Source organism: Engraulis encrasicolus, chromosome 12 (assembly GCF_034702125.1).
Source record: "Engraulis encrasicolus isolate BLACKSEA-1 chromosome 12, IST_EnEncr_1.0, whole genome shotgun sequence".
NCBI classification, from domain to species: Eukaryota; Metazoa; Chordata; class Actinopteri; order Clupeiformes; family Engraulidae; genus Engraulis; species Engraulis encrasicolus.
Window position 1 is genome coordinate 8,152,436 of NC_085868.1, and position 22,145 is coordinate 8,174,580.

Consider the following 22,145-nt stretch of genomic DNA (forward strand, 5'->3'; position numbering starts at 1 on the left):
CAGAGAGAGAGAGAGAGAGAAAGAGAGAGAGAAAGAGAGAGAGAGAGAGAGAGAGAGAGAGAGAGAGAGAGAGAGAGAAACTCCAGCACTCAACTTGTCCTGGTTTGAACTCTAATCTTATACAGGTCTCTGGAAGGAAGATAGAGATACAGGTTTAGAACGCGCGTGCACAACACACACAAACAGGCTTGCAGACCTGCATGCCCAAGCTAACAACAAAACACATAAATCTTTCTATTTCACAAGTCTTCGCCAAGAGGGATGTTTCAAAACACACTCACGCACGCACACACTCACACACGCACGTACGCACACACATGCACACACACACACACATGCGCACACACACACACTGTCATGGCAGTCATAGCGGTAAGCAGTTAGGGCGTCAGGCTTGTAGGCCAATAGTGGCCGGTTTGCAGTGCCGTGCACAGACATTTTGGGGGGCAAGTGCTGAAGGGGGTGTGTTGGGGGCATGTGGAACTTCCGGGTGCCTTATCAGGCCATAGAGGCTATATATTGTATCAGGGCATTATTTTCACATGCTTTAGATTGTGAAGCATTTGAAGGTTATCATGTCAACATGTGGACCACAGAGCATTTTGACAAAAACTTCAAAAAAAGAATTTTCAAAAAGGGCATGTATTTGTCCAGTAGGGCAAAGAGGCTGGTGCTTTAGTACCACCTTGTCCCTATCTATGCACACCTATTCCGGTTCGACTGCCGACCCGCCAGGTTGGTGGGGGGAGTAATTAACCAGCGCTCTCCCCCATGACTGAGGTACCCTGAGCATGGTACCGTCCCGCCGTACTGCTCCCTTTCAGGCGCCATTGATGGCTAACCTCCTTGCACGGATGAGGCATGAATGCAATTTCGTTGTGTGCAGTCTTCACTTGTGTGTCACAATGACAATGGAAGTTGGAGTTTCCCAGGTGGGCCATCACTTCACTTCATTGTGCATGGATGAAAATCAGGCATTATTTTAAAACAAAAAACCTGAAGGCTGAACACTGACAATACTACTTGTACTACAACCATTTCCACATACTACTCTCTTTGCGTGTCCACAAGCCGTTTGGACAATTCGTACGATATGGATGCATATCACATACAGTAGACACGTAGTCAAGGATCAAGATATCATTTGTCACTCGCTTTCTTGTGCTGGCAACAATTGACAGTGACATGAAAGTCTGTTACCTGTTTGCAATCCATGTGAAAATACAGCCTGCGGCTAAACTGGCCTAGCCTGATACGCTCTTGACTTCTGTGGAAATCTATCCTGAGTGACGTAGAAACAGTCCTTACTGGAACTGGAGTGGGGTGATTCATGCACACTAGCTTGCCACACAACACACACACACGCAAACACACACGCACGCACGCACGCACGCACAAGGGTTCATATACTTTTCACCAGTTTTTTTCGATGACTTTTCCAAAACCTTTTACTGAATATGCATGGTAAAAAGCAACAATTTTCTCATTTTGATCGTTGCTTGCTTTGTTGCTGAGGAAACCGTGGTGTTACTGCTGGATGACCTCTCTGTTGATCCCAGGGTGCCCACTGGTATGACACTCATACCCAAAAGTGAGGACACCAGCGTAGTATAAACACAGCATACAGTGTATTAATACTATAGGCTATGTTTTACTATACACTAGGCTATAAGCTGCTGTTACAATATATGTTTTACATTATTCCGTATTTTATTTACAGTATACTATTCAATTTCCTGGTGTAGGCCTAGAGTGCCAGAGGGAAGATAGGCCTATAGGAAATTAGGTTGTGAAAACAACATGAAGACAAATACCAACATGACATAGCCTATATTATGGTCATAAATATCTGTGCTCATGTAGATCAAGAAATATAGTAAACATTGAGTCTACACCTGCCTAAGCAAAACATCCCCAATTCTCATCATGTTTTACCATGTGTTGTGGAAAAAAAAAAAGATGTTCAAGAAGAATGCACTTCTCGTGACTCGGCCCATTCAAGGATATGCAACCAGGTGAGCTACATTTTGTGTTGCAACGTACTGACTGATTTAAAACAGAGCGGCAGGTGTCAAGGTGACAGGTGTTCTCGTATGTCGTGCTTCTGTTTACATTTTAAAACAATTCCACCACGCTGACATTGGCAAATGTTTCACTCGCAGTGAGTAGCACATACTGTACGAATTTCATTAACCTGTCAGTGTGACACAACAGACAGACATTCACTCACAGGCGCACCGTTACCTCTCAAAATCAATAAATCTGGGGATATCGAAGGCCTAATAGGCTCCTTTGGTGCTTCCTTTGCCAACTTTGCCACAGAACAGAGCTGCAACCTCTAAACACTACCCCCACCCCGGCCTGCTGTACCACCCCTTTCTTACCTGTAGGAGTGGAAAGCTATTCGTTGGAGGCGTCCCCACCTAATTGGCATCGACCAATTGTGCCTGTAGCCTCTCGGGGTGTTCCTCTGTGTGGGCACAGCGTATGCGCACCCATGCCCCTGACAGCTGCCCCATGGGCCCTACCCCTTACAACCTGAGCCCTACCTCATCCCCAGCGCTGGCTGTCGTTCCCTTCACCCTGCCTCACGTGCCACCCCTATCTCACCTGGAGGAGAGGTATTTCTCGTGAGGGTACCCCCGGTGCCATGTTGCCATCGGCTAATTGCGCCTGTAGTCTCTTGAGCTTGGGGCCCATCCTTGCATTCCTGTTCTTATCTCACCTGGAGGAGAGGTATTTGTCGTAGGCGTCCTCCCGTGCCCGCTTGGCATCGTCCAGCTGGACCTGTAGCCTCTCCAGCCGCTCCTCGGTGTGGGCACAGCGTACGCTCATCTCCACGTGCTGGCGGTTCAGGTAGTCCTTATCTTTCTGGAGCAGCGTCAGGGCCTGCTGCTGCGACGAAACCTGAACAGACACACACACACAGATGAACACACACAGGGTCTCTCTCTTGATCCACACATATCAAGACAGACTGGGCTACTTTTCAGTGACTAGACCCAGAAAAGGCCAGAGCACTCACTATACGTTTTTTTTATTTTGTTATGTTTAATAAAAAAACTCTAAAAGGTATTTCTGAGTGCTCTGGTCATTCTTGGGTCTAGTCACTGAGAAGTAGCCCAGTCTGTCTTGATTATATATATAATAGAGCAGTGTTTCTGAAACTTTTCCTGCCATTCCCCCCTTCAGAGGAAGGGTATCTGTCTGCGCCCCCCCTCAAGCAAAATGGTTACGAAAATACAAATAAATAGGCCTTAGTAACGTTTATTAAAGCCTAATATACACATATATAGCCTACTTATGATGTTCTCTAAATATTAGTGAATAAATTAATGAATATATTGCGAATGTACAGTGACTGTGTTGACGTAATGGCAAAACAGAATAACACGCGGCCCCCCTCCAATACCTCCGCGCCCCCCTAGGGGGGCTTTCGCCCCACTTTGAGAAACACTAATAGAGTGAGTCCATACCTCCTGCAGCAGCTCCCCCCTCTCCTTGCTCTGGGCCGTGTGGCTGAGATCCAGCGTCTCCAGTCTGGTACGCACCTCCCTCAGCTCCGTCTCAAACACGTCCCTCTCCCTGCAGACACACAGAGGCACACACACACACACACACACACACACACACACACACCATTATTTGTCCTTCTCTCAGCTCTATCAAACACATCCCTCTCCCAGTGGACAGACAGACAGATAGACAGACTGATAGACAAGGAGACAGACTGACTGACTGACACATGGACAGACAGACGGACCGAGACATGGACACAGTGAGTCAAAATGTGTCCCTCCGACAGACAGACATTATGTGTCTCTCTCCCTCTCGCTGAGGGTGGACAGAACAGAACAGACAGACAAGCAGACACAAGATCTCTCTTTCTAAAAAGACAGAAAGACAGTGCTTCAGGTATACCACAACAATATTAGTATTACACCAGTTCCAGCACAAAATCACCCAACAGCTGCCTTCAGCTTGGGACATCCATTCAAAATGTTTACTCTGCATTTTAATTCGGCCCATTTCCTGACATTCAGGTGTACATCTGGAGGAGATGGCCGTGCAGCCTCCAGGGAGCAGTGCAGGATGGGGTGACCTCCCCTCCCCTCAGGGGCACCTCAATCCTGGGGTAGGATGGAGGAGAGCACTGGCCCTTCACCCATCCCCCACCCACCTGCCAGAACTGGGAATTGAACCAGTAACCCTATGGCTGCAGGGCCAAAACCTTAACCGCATAACTTCTTGTAGGCAATTGAATTAACCATCAGGAGTTACATCTGTTGCTAGTCTATATCTATGGGAGTGGTGCTTGTACGAGACCATGGAAAACACCTGAAAAAGTAAATGTGTACTGTTGTATTTTAGACAGTCATTTATACAACACTGCTTTAACTGGGACAAGGCAATTGAAAAGCACGTTCACTACTTCGAGACATAGCAAAATCTGTATAATACTTAAAGTCATATGCATACCGCTGTATAACGCTTACCGAATAAGGTCATTTTGTTTCAATTTGCTAATTTGGCCCTTTATTTTTAGACCAAGATGAATGGTGAAACTGCATTCTAAAGAACTCAATACATTGGATTTAAAAGCAGCAATAGGCACGTACAGAAAGTTCAAAGTTGCGACACCCCAAAAAGATACAGTTGAGGACGATATTATTAGCCCCCCTCCTGAAATTAGACATTTCTCTTGATTTCTCAGTAAGAATGACCATTATTAACCGTTTCTGTTATTCTGGAAACAAATACACTGATGGAGATAATGTTCAATGAGTTGAATTTGGATTTTTCTATTGTTACGATGAGTTTAAACAAAAAAGGGCAAAAATGACAAGGACAAAATTATTAGCCCCCTGATCATTAATAGTCAATATGGCGGCATTTATGAACCAAAACTGACAACAGGCTCTGATAAGTTGCTACCTAGGTTGGCACATGTCCCACTAGGGATTTTGGCCCATTTCTTCACTGCAAAGTGTTCTAGCTGGTCCAAATCGCATGGATGCTGAGCATAGACATTAACCACAGACTCTCAGTGGGATTGAGGACTGGACTATGAGCGGGTGATTCCAATATCATGGTTTTAGTGTCCTTGAAGAACCTCTGAACTAATCTAAATGTATGCTTTGGGTTACAATGTTGTTGGAAGACTCAGCAATCCAGATTCAGACCCAGACTCCCTGTGTCTGAGGCTGAATAACAGACTAAACTTGATGCCCCACCACTGTGTGTAACTGTCGAAACTGCTTGGCCTTATTAGACCAAAGAAGCATTGGACACCTGCCTAGATGATTGTTATTGACCTGGCCTCACCTGGAGTTTTTTCCCCCACCAAGAAAGACAGTTGTTAGGGCTTGTCATCATATTGGGCATTGGGGCCATCATCACAGAAGAACCCCTTTACTAAAGGCAGTGCATATCAGAGTGTTATTGAGCTTTGCCTGTGAACATTTGAAAGTCAAAAATGAGTTTTGAACATCTCTGCTTTCATCTGATGATATTCAATTGCACCTGCTTTGATGCATGAATTCTGCTTCTGTCAGGTGAAGAAAGGGATAGGCCTTGAATCGTTATAAGATGGTTTCCACAATTAAACATGGTGGTGGATGCATCATTCTGTGGCAGCCTCAGCCACAGGAAACCTTGTTTGGGTGTACGGCACCATAAAAACTGAAAATTATGATAGAATGTGGAAAGTGACCTTGCAAAAATATGCTCATAGAGGGAGCTAAGATCTTCACTGGATCTTTCAATAACATAATAACCCAAAACTTGCATCCAAAATAGTTCAAATGTTCCTCAAGGATACTAAAACCATGGTCATGGAGTGGTTCAGACCTCAATCCTTTAGATAGTATTTGAAGAGTGCTGAAAATGAATGTCCATCCTCAACATCCATGCCATTTGGACCAGCTTAACTATCTGCAATGAAAAAAATGGGCCAGAATCCCTGGTAGGACATGTGCCAACATAGTTAACAACTAATCAAAGTGCCTGGTGTCAATTTTTGTTCATAAATGGCACTGTATTGACTATTAATGATAAGGGGGCTAATAATTTTGTCCTTGCCATTTTTACACTTTTTTGTTTAAACTCATTGTGAAAATGGAAAAGTCCAAATTTAACTTATTGGATACTATCTCCACGGTGTATTTGTTTCCAGAATAACACACATTTATTAATAATGATCATTCTCAATGATCAATGAAGAGATATGTCTAATTTCAGGAGGGGGGCTAGTAATATCGTCCTCAACTGTACACACCCTCACTGACATACTAGAGATCTAACTCAGTCTGCTAAAGAAACCTGCTACACACACACACACACACACACACACACACACACACACACACACACACACACACACACACAGACACACAGACACACACACACACACACACACACACACACACACACACACACACACACACACACACACACACACCTTAGTTCCAACCCACACACCCCTGGTCCGATGCCTCACCTGTGGAACAGCAGCTGCCCTGAGCTGTAGTCTCTCCACAGCACCTGCATGTGCTGCTCTCCTGATGCTGATCAGGCCCAGGTGAACCAACAATACGCAGTTGAAATAACTCAAGACATCTAACTGAAAAGTCCGCAACAGTCGAAATAACTCGATACATTTAACTCGAAAACCTGTGAACAATAATGTGCAGTCTAAATAACTCCATACATTTAACTTGGAAAAAATCCTGTGGAAGCCCAAGCCACCCTGGAAACTTTGTTCAAGCCTACATCTCCTCAGATCAAGATGGTGCTGCTCAGCGATGTGCCACGCTGGAAAGCTCACCTGAGTCAGGCACAACCTCAAGTTGCACCTGTCTGTGTTGGAGAGGCTGACGTCTCCTTGGCTAGAGCCAGTGTCTGCTTTCTCAATGTCTCCCACAGGATCCATGTCAAGCTGTGTGTGTCTCTCTCTCTGTGTGTGTGTGTGTGTGTGTGTGTGTGTGTGTGTGTGTGTGTGTGTGTGTGTGTGTGTGTGTGTGTGTGTGTGTGTGTGTGTGGTCACACACCTGACACCCGATGCAGTGACTTTGCCCGCATCCAACATTCAACACACATCCATATATTAAGCTAGCGATTCACTTCAAGACATTCACCCTTCTCCACAAGTTCATCGAGCAAAGTCCCCCCATTTTTAAAAGGCTGCATAGGTTCCCACTGCCCAGGAACAATATAATTCCCAAAATCCATTAAACTGTTGTGTGCAAAGACTCAAACTGAAGAGGTGAGGGAACTTCACCGATACATTAACACAAAAATCATGTCGACAAATGCTTCCCGGAAGGCAGTGTTATAGATAAGGGTTTGGGGGGAGGGTTCTACCCATACACCAGCTTACGAAAAACCCTCTTCTTTCATTATATGATGTCTTACTTCTGCTATTATTTCTCCTTGACAGTTATTATGCGCTAATTAAGTGCGAACAGTACTAATGACGCAAACACTGTGGGCCCTGTGGTTTGCTTTTTCAAGACGAAAATGTGGGTTGTGGGTGTGTGGGTTGGGTAGAAATCTCTGGAACTTCACTCATTCAAGTGACATGAGTCAGCAAATTGGTTTTTGCAAATTGTTTTGCTTGTCTCTTCCATGCATGCAGGTTGTACTTAAGATGTAAAGCCTGGCATAATCTCCCGCTTGAGGCACTTCGTATGAATAACTGGCGTGATGAAATCAATAGCATGCTATCCAACACTTATCTTAAGGACAATTCTATTCGTTTTACATGGAGTCAGAGAATGCAGGTAGTATTAGGCCCAACCCCAATGGGTTGAGTCATACTGGATGTTTTTCAGGAGAAAATGTGGTTTGCAGATGAGTTGTGTCAAAATATCAGCAATGCGTGTCAGCAAATTGGTCTGTGCTGTGCTGTGCTGGCTTCCTTTAGTCTTCCCCGCTCTGTCTGCCATGCACACAGGTAACAAGTAGACTGGCACATTGCCCTGTCTGCCCGCCCTCCTATTAATAATTGCTGTCATGAAACGAATAGCCTGCCACCCATCTCATCTCATCTCATCTCTCTATAGGGTATCTGCATGATTACTATTTGTGAAAACAAACACTTATAGTAGCTCACAACTGGCAAAACTATTGTACACATTTGTCCAGTACGTAAATAAGTGCCATTTGGGAAAATGTCAAGATGTCAAGAAATGTCATGACACATCTGAGGGTCACAGCCCTGCATCAGTTGCATACAAATTCATCAGAATCAACAGAACCGAATCAACATATCAGCATTAGCACAAAACAAAACAAAACAAGAAAAGAAACATTAGAAAAAAGGGTCAAAGTACACTTTGCAACTAGCCCCGCGCACCATCCTACGTACTTCCGCCAAGAGACTTGGTTCTGCACTACGTCTGGTACCTGTTTTCTGTGGAGCGATGTTGACCGGTAGAATTTGCGTCTGTGTTCTGACAAACGGTCCTACATTGTAATTGTATCCTACAATAGGATGTTCTGTCAGACATGTCTGTTAAACAGTCCTACATCGCCATAGATAGATGTCAGACATGTTTGTTCAACAACTTTAGTTAAAAAACAAAGTAAAATCCCTGAAAATTTCCTTCCTGCTTCTTGCAATCGCGTCAGATCAAACAACCTCCAGACCATGAATACGAAATGGAATGGTAGTATTATGGGATAGTCAGGACCAGGCTACTTCCACACAGACACATTTTTTCTTCTAGTTTGTAACTGAATACTACTTGACTTAACTTGACTATGGTTTTCTAGTCTGTAGAGTGTATAAGTCTTGTGTGAGGTGCAGGGCTGGAGTGAGGCAAATACCTGCACTTGACAGCTGCGCCCTGTAGCCTGGGCCCCATGCCACAGGCATACACTAGGCTTATAATCAACACAATGGCGCCCCCTACCGATCACTGTCAGGAATTGCCAGCTATTCGCAGTTGCAGTTTCCTGTTCACTACTAACTACTGCATACTTCACATACAGTTGAAATCTATTTCGTTGCTTTCCTAATTAAAGACAACCTAAAAATTGTAATGACCTAAAGGACAAATGGACACACAGACCCACGGACAATCAGAAACATTACACCATTGGCATCGTCGGTAAGCAGAGGCATAATGAGAGGGAGATGGAAAATCATGGGAATTACAAACAAAGAGGTCCGTTGCAAAATGACCACGTATCCATTTTGGAACATTTGGGGAAATTGACCTTTTAGTATTGGGCATTGCATTGCATAGTAAAATACATTTTATATAGGTTTAAAAAAAAGTATGTTCTCATTTGAATGGCAAGAATTCACACATAGATGATAGGACTGACAATGCGACCAGAGTGCGCCTTGTCACGGCGTCTGAAATATCAGCCGGCATTGCACGTCACGTCCCACTCAAAGCTTTCCCTGTGGTGCTCTTGTTTGCTCAAGGACTCAATCAAACTTTTTTGTGTAAGATTACATCTGTTGTAATTGTCTTCTGTTTCCTTGCATTTTAGTTTGTGGGTCGACACATGTCTAAATTCGCAAACAAACAAACCTGTTACATTCTCCACATGCAACAGCTAACTCCCTGTGTAACTATTTAGGTTTTTAAAGGTTATTATAAATTAATGAGTGTTTCCTATTGTTTTAAAACTGTGATTTACCAGTATTGTAGCACCTTCTTTGTAAACAAAAAGATGTACAAGCCTGTATTGAGAATGCTTTAGTTTGGGACAGGTTGGTGTACACACAACCAAAGAAACTCGACACAGAAGAACAATCTCTCGGGGGGAAATGCATTGGCCACGGTGTAGTACGGGGGCGTTGCCTGAGGACACGAGTGGATGGAAAATTAACTCCCTTGCGCATGGTCATTGGTCAGTGGGTGCGATGGATACAATTTCCGTACTCCCTTGCGCATGGTCAGTGGGGGCGACACCATGATGGATAATTTGTGGCCAAATTAACTGCAGCTGTTGGTCAGCAGTAATTGCTGGGGGTAATTAAGGACAGCTGACAAACGTTCACGCTGTCCTATGACCTGTTCCACACTCCGACCCTCGCGGAAGTGGCATTGCATGCTTCCCTGACGCTTCCAATACTGACCATAGAAGAAGAATAACATTTCCGTACTCCCCTCGCCATCATTTCGTACTACGCTGTTATGACGTCAGTAAGCCCTCTTGTCTCAAGCCTCTTTGCACACAACCTTGCACCCTGAGGAAATTGACCTAATTAATTGAATAATTGGTTAATTGGTTATCAGCGTTGTCGCTAATGTTGGTGTATGTACTTGTGCACTACCATTTTGTGTAAGGCATGGAAGAATTTAGTAATTGTGTGGTACCATTTTACCCCTGAGAACATCATGTTTAATGTCTAATTACCTGTAGTCACCCCTGCTCTTTGCTGCAAATGGAATGGTCCAATTTCAGGGTGTGCCCAGGTGTCCTTTATAATGGTTGATGTTTTCTCAGTTAGGGAGAGCGCTTCTTGCAGAAAGGTGTGATCCTTTCTGCTCCTCCAATTGATCCTTAGCTGTGTGAAGTTAGTCAGGCAGCTTAGTCTGCGCTATGGGCCTTTGACAAGTTCATTTTTTGTATGTTTATTTGGCTCCTTGTAGCCTGTTTATTTAGTGCTTTTTGTAAATACTGTACAGTTAACTTCATTTTCGTCTGGGTTTCTTTTGCTTTATTGTCACTGGCTCATCGTGGACTGAAAATACAGTGCCCTCCATAATTATTGGCACCCCTGGTTGAGATGTGTTTTTTAGCTTCCAATTATTTTATTTTTTTCCTAAATAATATGGGACCTTAATGGAAAAAAAGAGAAAAATCCAACCTTCAATACAAGTGCATTTATTCAGTGGGGAAAAAAATCCCACATAAAGAAATAATTATTTGACATCAAATAATGTGTGTCACAATTATTAGCACCCCTGGTGTTAATATTTTGTACAACCCCCTTTTGCCAACAAAACAGCACCTAATCTTCTCCTATAATGTTTCACAAGATGGGAAAAGACAGAAAGAGGGATCTTCAGCCATTCCTCTTTGCAGAATCTCTCTAAATCATCCAGAGACCTGGGTCCTCTCCTCTGTACTCTCCTCTTCAGCTCACCCCACAGGTTCTCAATGGGGTTGAGGTCAGGGGACTGAGATGGCCATGGGAGGAGCTTGATTTTGTGTCTGGTGAACCATTTCTGTGTAGATTTGGCCATATGTTTAGGGTCATTGTCTTGCTGAAAGACTCAGTGACGACCCAGCTTCAGCTTTCGGGCAGAGGGCAACAGATTTTGATTTAAAATGTCCTGGTATTTCAAAGCATTCATGATGCCATGCACCCTAACAAGGTTCCCAGGGCCTTTGGAAGCGAAACAGCCCCACAGCATCACTGACCCACCCCCATACTTCACAGTGGGTATGAGGTGCTTTTCAGCATGCGCATCTTTCGATGTACGCCAGACCCACTTAGAGTGTTTGTTGCCAAAAAGCTCAATCTTGGTCTCATCTGACCAAAGCACACGGTCCCAGTTGAAGCCCCAATACCGCTTGGCGAACTCCAGACGCTTGCGTTTATGATTGTGAGTGAGGAAAGGTTTTCTCCGTGCATGCCTCCCAAACAGCTTGTTGGCGTGTAGACAGCGCCTGATGGTTGATTTGGAGACTTTGTGACCCCAGGATGCTACCATTTGTTGTAATTCTGTAACAGTGAGCTTTGGAGATCTTTTGATTTCTCTTACCATCCTCCTCACTGTGCGTGGTGGCAAAATAAACTTGGGTCCTCGTCCAGGCTTGTTTACCACTGTTCCAGTTGTTTTGAACTTCTTAATTATTCCTCTCACAGTGGATATGGGCAGCTGCAGTTGAGTGGCAATCTTCTTGTAGCCTCTGCCTGACCTGTGAAGGTCGACGCACATCTGCCTCACTTGTATGCTGTGTTCCTTTGTCTTTCCCATGTTTAAGAGTGGATAAGAGAAATGGCCTCGGTGCCACGTCATATTTATACCCCAGGGAAACAGGAAGTGATGAATTACTAATTAAATGTTCCTACATACTCTGGTAAACTTTGTAAACTACTGTAGAAATGACAAAAATGCTTCAATTATATTTATTTCCTGGGAATTGTTAAGGGTGCCAATAATTGTGGAACAGGTGATTTAATGAAAAATAATTATTTTTCAGTCAGGGATTTTTTTATTTTCTTACAATTCATTTGAGTTGAAGGCTACATTTTCCTACAATTTTCAGTGTGACAGTATTCTTCTGCAATAAACACTGAATTTATTTTAAGGCTTTTAACACATCTCAACCAGGGGTGCCAATAATTATGGAGGGCACTGTAAATGGCAAAATGACATCTCGTGCCTCCTGCTGAATCTGTGTGCCACTGCTTTAAGACCCTCGACATTCTACTTTTTAACAAGGAAGTCTGAACAGTCATTTCCGATAATAAAATGCATATGAAGTCCAAAGATGGCGCTACATAATTTTGCAATGAAATGCAGATAGAAGGAAACAATAAGAGAGTAACTATATGAGAAAAAAAAATGTGAGAGAAAAAAACAAAGACCTGAGAAGTGGAGAGAGGGGCCCAAGGGAAAGAAAGAAAGAAAGAAAGAAAGAAAGAAAGAAAGAAAGAAAGAAAGAAAGAAAGAAAGAAAGAGATATAGAGAGGGGGGGTCAAGTCAAGTTTATACATTTCATACGAAGGCAGCTCAATGTGCTTCCCACAAATAAAAGCATCACAACGCATAGTAAAAAGAGGACGATAAAGACAGAGTTCTCCTACCGTCGTATGCGGTCATAGTTGTCCCTCTTGTAGTCTGCGTCCTGGATGAGCTGCTTGGTGTCGGCCAGCTCCAGGGTCAGGCGCTGACTTCGCACCTCCAGCTCGCCGCGCACACGCCGCTCCTCCTCGTAACTCTACAGGAAAGAATATACAAATCATACAGGGATACTGTAAATATATAATATACACATGATCACTACAGCAGATATAGGCCTATACAGTATATAATGCACATAAATAGGAACACTAAAGGCACAAATAGACCAAACACGACATGAGCGATTCCTACGAAGGAAGTAACTAACTTTGTATTGATACGTGGGCGACAGAAGAGACAAAAGCAATTCGGGGGACAAGGGCGACAGTTAGTTGTTCAACTCCAGACAATATTAAGCAAATTAGCAGTGTTTCCCACAGAAATTTTGGAAACTATGGGGGCAGCCGAGATTTTTTTTCCGGGTGGGGGGGGGGGGGGGGGGGGGGGTGTCTTCTCACGCGGGCTTTTTTTTTGGGGGGGGGGGGGTTGTATTCACGCAGTGTAAATGCAAAATGGCAAAACAATGAGTTCAGTATGACATTTGCGCATGGAGAAACTATTGGCCTAGGCCTACAGTTCAGCCATTTATATTTTCAGTAATAAGGCTACATAACATTTTACCCATGATATTCGTAGTACATTGTCATTTATATTTTTTTATAAATGCAGTACAATGAATCATTTCTGTTTACAACACAGTTTCATTCGTCCCTCATGCAGGGGTCTATGTAATGAAAAAAAAAATAAAACAAAATAGGAGCAGAGATAAGAATTTAAGAGTACTGTGAAATTGTTAACGCATAGACAAAAAGGGTCTACAGGGTGTCCCCAGGTTTGAACACATCAAATTTTAGACCTTTTTTAGACCTATTTTAGACCAAAAAAATTGAAAATGTAGACCAGCATCGCTCCCATTCCCAGTTGCCGCACCGGTATCACGAAAAGATAACAATAATTATAATGGCAAAAATAATAATAGTGGCAAGTATTTAAGAAAAAGTAATAATTGTTTTATATTCCAGCCATATTCCAGCAATTCTGGAGTGAAATTGGTCAGGGGGGGCGTCTGCATATTTTTTTCCAAGACAGAGCTAGTGGGCATATTAGGCAACACAACCAACCTGAAAATACGGTCAACTCATAGTAGGCCCTAATATGCCATGAAGGTATGATATAAGCTTAGAGAACATTATTTCATTGGTACCATTACCTAGCCTCACAATGAGACATATATTCATAGTAGCCTATCTAAAGAAATGTGCCCTTTGAAAACAAGATATTTCTTCCATCCATGCAAGTCTACCCTTGCCAAAACATCTGTAAATAAGATGTGTAGGCAAATTGTAAATTACTTTGACAATAGGCCTACAAAAGCCTTGCACATTAAAACATTATGTTACTGTTGCTGAGAGTTACTGTATGCTATAAAGCCCTTCAAACTTCAGGTGAGGTTGTTGTGCAACAAATGAGCAGTTAACAGGCACTCACAGTCGCCAAGTCTCCCATCTCTCCCCTAACATGAACAGGGCAAGTTATGATTAAGTCCAATGATGACTTTATACACAGATATGTTGCTCTCCCTCATAAAGTTAACAGGTTCATAACTTGTTAGCAATTACGCTAAGCGGAGATTAGCATTTCTAGAGCCGGTAAAAAAAAAAAAAAAGTTTGACAATCACTCTCCCCGTCGATGGAGAAAGTCACAGCCCTGCATGCGCGCACGGTACAGGCACCTCTCTCAGCCCACCGTTGAGCCCTTATTCAAACTGTAGCCTAAGCATGTTTCTATGATTCTTAAAAAAAACTTCCAAGTCGACTACAGATAGATGCACTGTACAGCTAATACAGTATGATTAGTTTCGCAGCGTGTTTCATTGTTTTGGCGAGACATTTGCGCATTGTTAAAATAACATAATGGCAGTTATAGTGGTGGTCCGTGATGGTTTGTAAGACGCAGAGAACACCTCTGCCAGAAGTGACGGAGCTCCACCAACCTTTATCGACTCAACCCTTGGATTTCCCGCTGGGCACGGTTTGTGTTGCTGGCTGTCAGTGGAAGTGGAGGTAAATTAATCCACACAATTCGGTCTTCCTGGACGACGCAATACATTTGGCACAACGTGCTTTAAATGCCCAATTTTCCACGATGACCCAAATATCCTCAACAACCACTCTTAGATAGCCTACAAACAATCCTGACCAGCTGCCTCACGCGCTAACAGAACCGAAATGCACAAGCGTCGCTTGTGCTTTTGACGCTCGTTCACATTTTCCAAAATTAATGTTCATGTTTGACGGTCACATTTCGTACATTGCATTTCGCAGCAGACCGGTTGGGGGAAAAAAGACAAAAGAAATTTTAGACCTTCGTTAAAAAATTTAGACCTGGGACGGATATTTTAGACCATTTTTAGGCCTAAAAAGGGGGATTAAAAAATTAAGACTATTTAGACTTTTTAGACCGCGCGGCTACCCTGGTCTAAGAGGGTAGGCTATGCCTTTTCCCTTTTCCCCTTTCCTTGTACACATAGGCGTACACATTCTACATAAGGGGTGCTGGTCACAGGGCCAATTTTTCAAAATTCCTCCCATAAAAGGGCTGAAAAACATAGTAGGGTGGATTGCCCTAATGTGGGCCACTGCCTAATGTGGGACACCTAAGCTTCAGGGGCTCTGGCTCCTCCCTAAACTAATGAATGTCAGTGAAACTATGGTAAAAGCAAAGCTCTACTACCATGTGACCAAAATAAGTTTACATTTTAACTATCCAATAAAAAATTAGGGTGGGGCAATCATCAAACAAGAAGCACCTGCTGTGAAACCATCCAAAAGGCCAATGACATAGAGTTTTGACTAAATTAGTGTTAAGGGTATAAAATCATTAATATCAATACATCCATGCAACTTTTGATTCTGATGTATTTATGAAATGTTTGTTCATTATAAAATAATGTAAAATGTTGGATATTTACACTTTATATTTGGTTTTAGATTGATTTTCTCACTGTCCCACTTTAGGACAGGTGGTGTCCTAATGTGGGACGGCATGATTTGCCTAATGTGGGACACTGGTTTATGCAATAACAGTGGTAATTTACATGGTGAAAATGATGTTTTACAGTGTTAAACTGTATTATAGTTGCATATATTTAAGGTCAAGTGATATTTGAAAGGATTAAAGTTGAGGGCAAGGGATATCTCTAAGGTTTTGTTAGGGATGTACCGACACTGGTATCGGTATCGGCACCCGATACTGCTCATTATACTCATTATACATTTACTAACATTTAAATCTACATGGAAATGAACAATAAAAATATCACAGGTGGAAAAAAACAAGGCCATGCATTTATTTCCATTGTATTTTGGTGGTAAAAGGTATCGGTACTCAGTATCGGCAAGTACACACATTAATGTACACGTACACACACACACACACATGCACGCACGCGCGTGCAAACACAACATCAAAAACATTAAGCTTGAGCTCATTTAAATCGCTTTTAGTAAAAAAAAACATTTTCTAAACTTTAGAAAGACAATATACCTTTAAAAGACTACCTTAAAATCTATGAATTATAACTTGTAATCCCATTTTGTTGATGAATTGCACAGTTTTCAATGAAACGATGGCTGATGTAAAAAATAAATAGTTTTGAGAGAATTATGCTACTTGTTTAGTTGTTTACCATTATTTGTGAAGGTACACCATGGTTTAAAACATTTAACATTGACTTTACAGTGTCTTGCATTAAATTTAACATTACATTTCACTGTCCCACTTTAGGACAATGACTGTCCCACATTAGGAAGTCGCTCATGCTCTGAGATGCTTGGGCACTAAGAGCACTAATGTCTGTATAATTTCTTTTATGAAAAAAATATCTGCATTTTTTCTCTTGATTTTATGAGGGCACCCCTGGGGGATTCCAAAAATGTATTGGATGTGGATTTAATGTGTTGTCTTGACATTGTAATAGTCTTCAGAAGTCCGAAAACCCAAAAATGGCCCACATTAGGGCAATCAGGGCCGGTTTTTAGCATAGGCCGGCTAGGCGGTCGCCTAGAGCGCCATGTGAAGAAGGGGCGCCGAAATGGCGCTCTCCTATGCGTAATTTTGCGATATGAAGTTTTTTTATGAAGTCGCAATCAACAAAGACTGGCGAAAGCGCTCCTCACGGCAAAGCGCCCCTCAGCCAATAGTAATATCTCTTCCAACTGTCTCTGGGAAGTCTGTGAACCAATAAACAGACAGTTCTGAGAAAGGGGGCGGGACGAGTGACAGCATGCGGTCTATTTTGAATTTGGAGACTCACTCGAGAGACAGAGGGGGCAAGCGCAAACAGTCAAGTATGTTCAACTGCAGTGTGCAGGGCGGGGGGCAGGTCTGGATCACATCTCCCTCCTCCCCCCTGAGCACATCTTCCTCCTCCCCCCTGAGCACATCGAGTGCCTCCCCCTTGTCATTCAGCGGCAGCGCTAAGCTTCTACATGGGAAGAAAAATAGCTCTGGAAGTCACTGCACCGTGCAGAGCAGAGACGCAGAGTTTTCACAAATAAAATCGTAGATCCACTCTCTCTACTCCACTAATGTAGGCTATAATGGTTTGGTGAGTGTAGGAAACACGAGCGGGGAGCTTTGAGTGAACCGCGCGATGAACAGCACGCGACCCTGTTTAGTATAATTTATTAATCCCGAGGGAAATTAATATAAGCTATTATTATTATTATTAGCTAATATAAGCTACATGTAGTATTTGTTAACGCATGGGTCTAATTTGAATTAATATTAAGTGTCTCTTCTTAGTATCTTAGTTTGAAGACCATAGCCTATTTGGTGCCAGTTTCTAAAATTCGAAAGATGGGTAGGCTAAAAGAAAACTAAAGTAGGCAGTAAAACGCCTGTGCAGTGGCGAATTAGGCTACTCCATGTGTGATCCGCTCGAAATTAAACATAGGCCTACCCATCATTGAAAAGCATGAGCACATTCTTCAAAGTCCCAAAGCCTGGATGCTGTCGCCACAATCTCTTTAGGATTGGGGACTGGACTCTGAGCAGGCCATTGCAGTAGCCACTTCCAAACTGACACCCTGACACATTTAGCATTAACCTTTTGTTTTTAACCGCTTAACATTATCATTAAATCAATGGAACCTAAAGCATTTGTAGAGACCGTTTCAATCTTCTCCTTTAGCCTACTATGAAAGAGAAAGTAAGGTCAAGGAAAAATTATTCTATGTAGGCCTAAATGGAAATAAACACTCATGCAATTGGAACGTGGAAAATGAAAATTAAGTATATTTAGTAGGCTAAATATATCTAATTAGCACTCCAAACGACGAGACACGATAACAAGCTGTGTGCATAGAATACAGTGTAGCCAACTACGCATTCACTATTATTGATGAATGATTCTATCTATTTAGTAAATGAAGGCCTATTTACTTAACACTCCAAACGACGAGACACGATACAATCTCCCTAGAATACAGGGTAACGCATTCGCTATTGATGGATGATTCTATGTCCAGTGTTTAGTAGGTCTAAATATATTTACTTAACACTTCAAACGACGAGACACGATAACAAGCTGTGTGCATAGAATAAGCCTACTGCATTCGCCAGATAATTTGGGTCCATTTCTCAAATATGGTGCGCTATTATGATTGACGAATGATTCTATGTCCAGTGTTTAGTAAATATATTTACTTAACCAACGACGAGACATAATACAAACCACTTCACACCGCAATTAGCCTACATAGGCATTATTATTGTCCAAAGCAGCTATAAGAGTCATCAATGTATGCTGGTGTGCTACACTTGGGCCTACCGCCATCGAATATCCTATGATTGATGAATGATTCTATGTCCAGTGTTTAGTAAATACATTTATTTAGCACTCCAAACGACACGCTGTGTGCATAGAATTGTGTAGGCCCTATACTATGCATTCGCCGGAGAAGACATTTGGCGCAAATTCTCAAATAGGGTGACGTCGGGATGGTGTGGGACTGTACAGACTACTATAATAGGAAAAATAGGAGGGGCGAGATCCAAAATGGGAGGGGCGGGATCTCAGAAATCCAGACCTGCCCACTTCTGCAAACTGCAGTTGGATGCTACTCCAAACAGTAGTGCTGCTCTGCTGGATGGAGATTATTATGTTCTCATTAAACCACTCATTGCATGATGCAGGAGTTTCAGAGGGTGTTTTGGAACTATGTGATTTAATCAGCAACCGTTTGTGATTATGGAAAGCCTAATAGTTATGAGGTTACTATTTGGAATTAGAGAGAAAAAGAGCTTTGTTTTTGATCAGAGAAATCGCTAGTTAGCATGCTAACATTAGCCAAGTATGCCAAGCAATGAAATCCAGTAAAGTAGCTGTTAGTAGCCTACTCACTACTCACTAACACCCACCTGATATCATAATACTTGCTTAGGTTGACAAGCAATGTAAAGTAAGACTGGTGCAATGTTTAAAACAATTTTAGCTGCCATATATCCTTCCATCCACATGAATTACCTGCTTGTTGTAAGCTTAAAAAAACATTAATTTCCAGACCAGAATGACATAGCCTACATTAATCATGTAACAGAACCATGCACAGCAGACAAGTGAGGCTATTTACTATATTTTGTATATTATGAAATTCAATAGTGTGACAGCTCTTCTCCCTTTCTCTCACCCTGTCCCTCCAAACACATAGATAGCCCCCTTCTCATTCTCCTACTCACAAATGCACCACTATTTCCAGTCCAGAAATGAAATTGGTTTGGAAGACAGCACAAATGTGTAGCTTATTAAAATTGTTATGCTGCCATGCTTTGTGATGCTGTAGATAGTGTAGATCAATGCAGACCTCCTTGGTAGGCTTATTGTCTACACATGCATTTTACATGCAAATGTACTGTATCACTCTCCTGGCATTTCAATTTCACGTTACAATTCAAACACATTGATAACCTCCCTCTCATCTGGGGTTGGGGGCCCCACCACCATCACATCCAACACACCACACAGTGAAGCTACTTTCATGCGACTCAATCTGATGTGTTGGTCGCCTGTCAAAAAGAACCACAAATCCATTTGATGAAAAACGGTTATTGTTCTTGATGCTATTTAGTTAAGCTTACTAAGGATATTAGTCTTATGTTCTGTGAGGTATAAGAAAGATTTTTTTTTTCTTTCAAAGGTAGGGGGGGGGGGGGGGGGCGCCAGAAATCAAACTCGCCTAGGGCACCAAATAAGCCAGAACCGGCCCTGAGGGCAATCCACCCTACACATTTATGTCTATATTCACATTCATTACACATTCATTTCTATATGCAGCCCGATGTCTCCTCTGTCGTGTCAATGAAGGCCTGTCACCTAACTCATTACAACTGTAAAACAAAGCCTGGGGAGTGTTAGTCAACTCATCACAACTGTCCCTTTTCTGAAGGTTTTTTTTATTGCTCCCAAACCCAAGTTAACTACAACAACTTGACTAGGCTTTTGATCCCTCTGTCTTTCAAGCACTTGTGGTTTTCTCTATAGGATGTATTTACTCCAGGAGGAAAATGCGAAGGAAATCGTAATTCAAATCGTTTTTTAACAAAAACGGAAATCGTAAAAAAAAATTAAAAAAAGTAAAAAAAAAAAATTTTTTTTTTTTTTTTTTTTACATTTTCGGAAACTATGGCGGCCAAATTTAAACTATGGCGGGCCGCCATAGTTTCCTCAATGTATGGGAAACACTGAAATTAGCTATGATGCGGTTTGGCGACAGCCGCAACAGCCAATGGGAATGTTGGAACGCTTGCATTTTGCTTTAATGGACATAGTCTAGTCGCGTCTATTGCTCGTATCGCACTTGCTGCACAGCAGCGATTCTCTGTCGCTTGAATCTTGTCACGGCGTCTCGCCCGGTAAGTGTAATTTTAATCTGTGTCAGTCAAGCCCAAAGTGTCTCATTTCACCTAAAATGACCCACAAATAGTATATAATGCAGAAATGCACCATACACAGCCTCCTCTCCTTATAACTCTAGATGAGGGAGATGGAGAGTAGATGAGGGCCACAATATTTTATATTTATCAAACAGTTTTAAAAAAAATGTAAATGCATGAAAAATACTCTGTTAAAAGGTTTGTAAAATCTTGAACATAACATCTGCATATATTTTTAAAAAGCATTAATAGAATTTATTAAAAAATAATTACAAAAATGTTAATGTTTTGCTCATCATTAGTTAATTATTTACAAAGTCTTTAAAATACTTTTTATGCATCCATTATTATAAAGTGTTTCCGAAAGACAAAAAGCATGCATTGAATGAGAGCATCTGGGGGCAGCAAGTATCAGGACAGTTCAAATCGAATGACTGGCCTTCCAAAACAAAGGTTTTGTGGAGGACCTGTGGAGGCAGAAAAGCAACAAGTCCCTGCCTCCCCGTTTTGGACAAAGCCACCGAAACATTACCTGACTCTTGCCCTATTTCCTAATTCGAAATGTCTCTCCACCCCCCATTCCCCTCTGGTTTTTCAACAAATCTCACCCTGCAGCCAAATGGTTTCCACATCTTTTGACAGATTAATTTGATCACCCATCTTTTTCCAAGAATACAATGGATATCGTACTATGCACAGTGACTTCTAACATTCCTGGACACTTTATTTTTTACAATGCACAGTGACTTCTGACACTCCTGGACACTTTGTTGGTCACTTTGTCTTGGGCTGCTATGTGCCGCTCAGCTAAGGTACATGTGATAAATCACTGAAACACTTTTTTTCTTCTTCCTGTGGACACTTTAGAATTGGCTAGCTCAGTTGAAAGTATTTTGGCTAACCTATACAAGCTTTTCTGACTCAGGTCCAGAATTCTGCCTTTCGTGTGTGTGTGTGTGTGTGTGTGTGTGTGTGTGTGTGTGTGTGTGTGTGTGTGTGTGTGTGTGTGTGTGTGTGTGTGTGTGCGCGTGTGCGTGTGCGAGTGAGAGAGAGAGAGAGAGAGAGAGAGAGAGAGAGAGAGAGAGAGAGAGAGAGAGAGAGAGAGAGAGAGAGAGACCTGCCTTGGGTTGAATGTATGTAAGAGTGAGCGATACTGTATATGGTTAATATACTGTATGTGTAAGGATGTGTGTAATGTCTTCTGAATTTATGTATGTATGTATACTACTTCACACCTTAATTCCCCAGCTGGGGTTAATAAATAATAATCTACTCTACTCTACTCATAATGCAACAACTACTTTGGCATCAATATGAATATGGGTGGTTGACGGGCGTAACGCAAAAAAAAAAAAAAAAAAAAGTTTTTCCAAAACCTGAAAATTGGGAAA

General features: G+C 42.2%; 1 protein-coding gene across 1 annotated transcript in view; it reads right to left on the bottom strand.

Annotated features, from left to right (window-relative positions):
• pibf1 (progesterone immunomodulatory binding factor 1) overlaps positions 1 to 22,145 on the bottom strand; it is a 94,296-nt gene that overhangs the window by 67,258 nt on the left and 4,893 nt on the right. The window contains exons 5-7 of the mRNA XM_063211576.1: positions 12,782 to 12,915; positions 3,477 to 3,585; positions 2,726 to 2,907 (exon numbers count right to left, since the gene is read on the bottom strand). Coding sequence (XP_063067646.1) covers positions 2,726 to 2,907; positions 3,477 to 3,585; positions 12,782 to 12,915 — 425 coding nt within the window. The remainder of the gene's footprint in view (positions 1 to 2,725; positions 2,908 to 3,476; positions 3,586 to 12,781; positions 12,916 to 22,145) is intronic.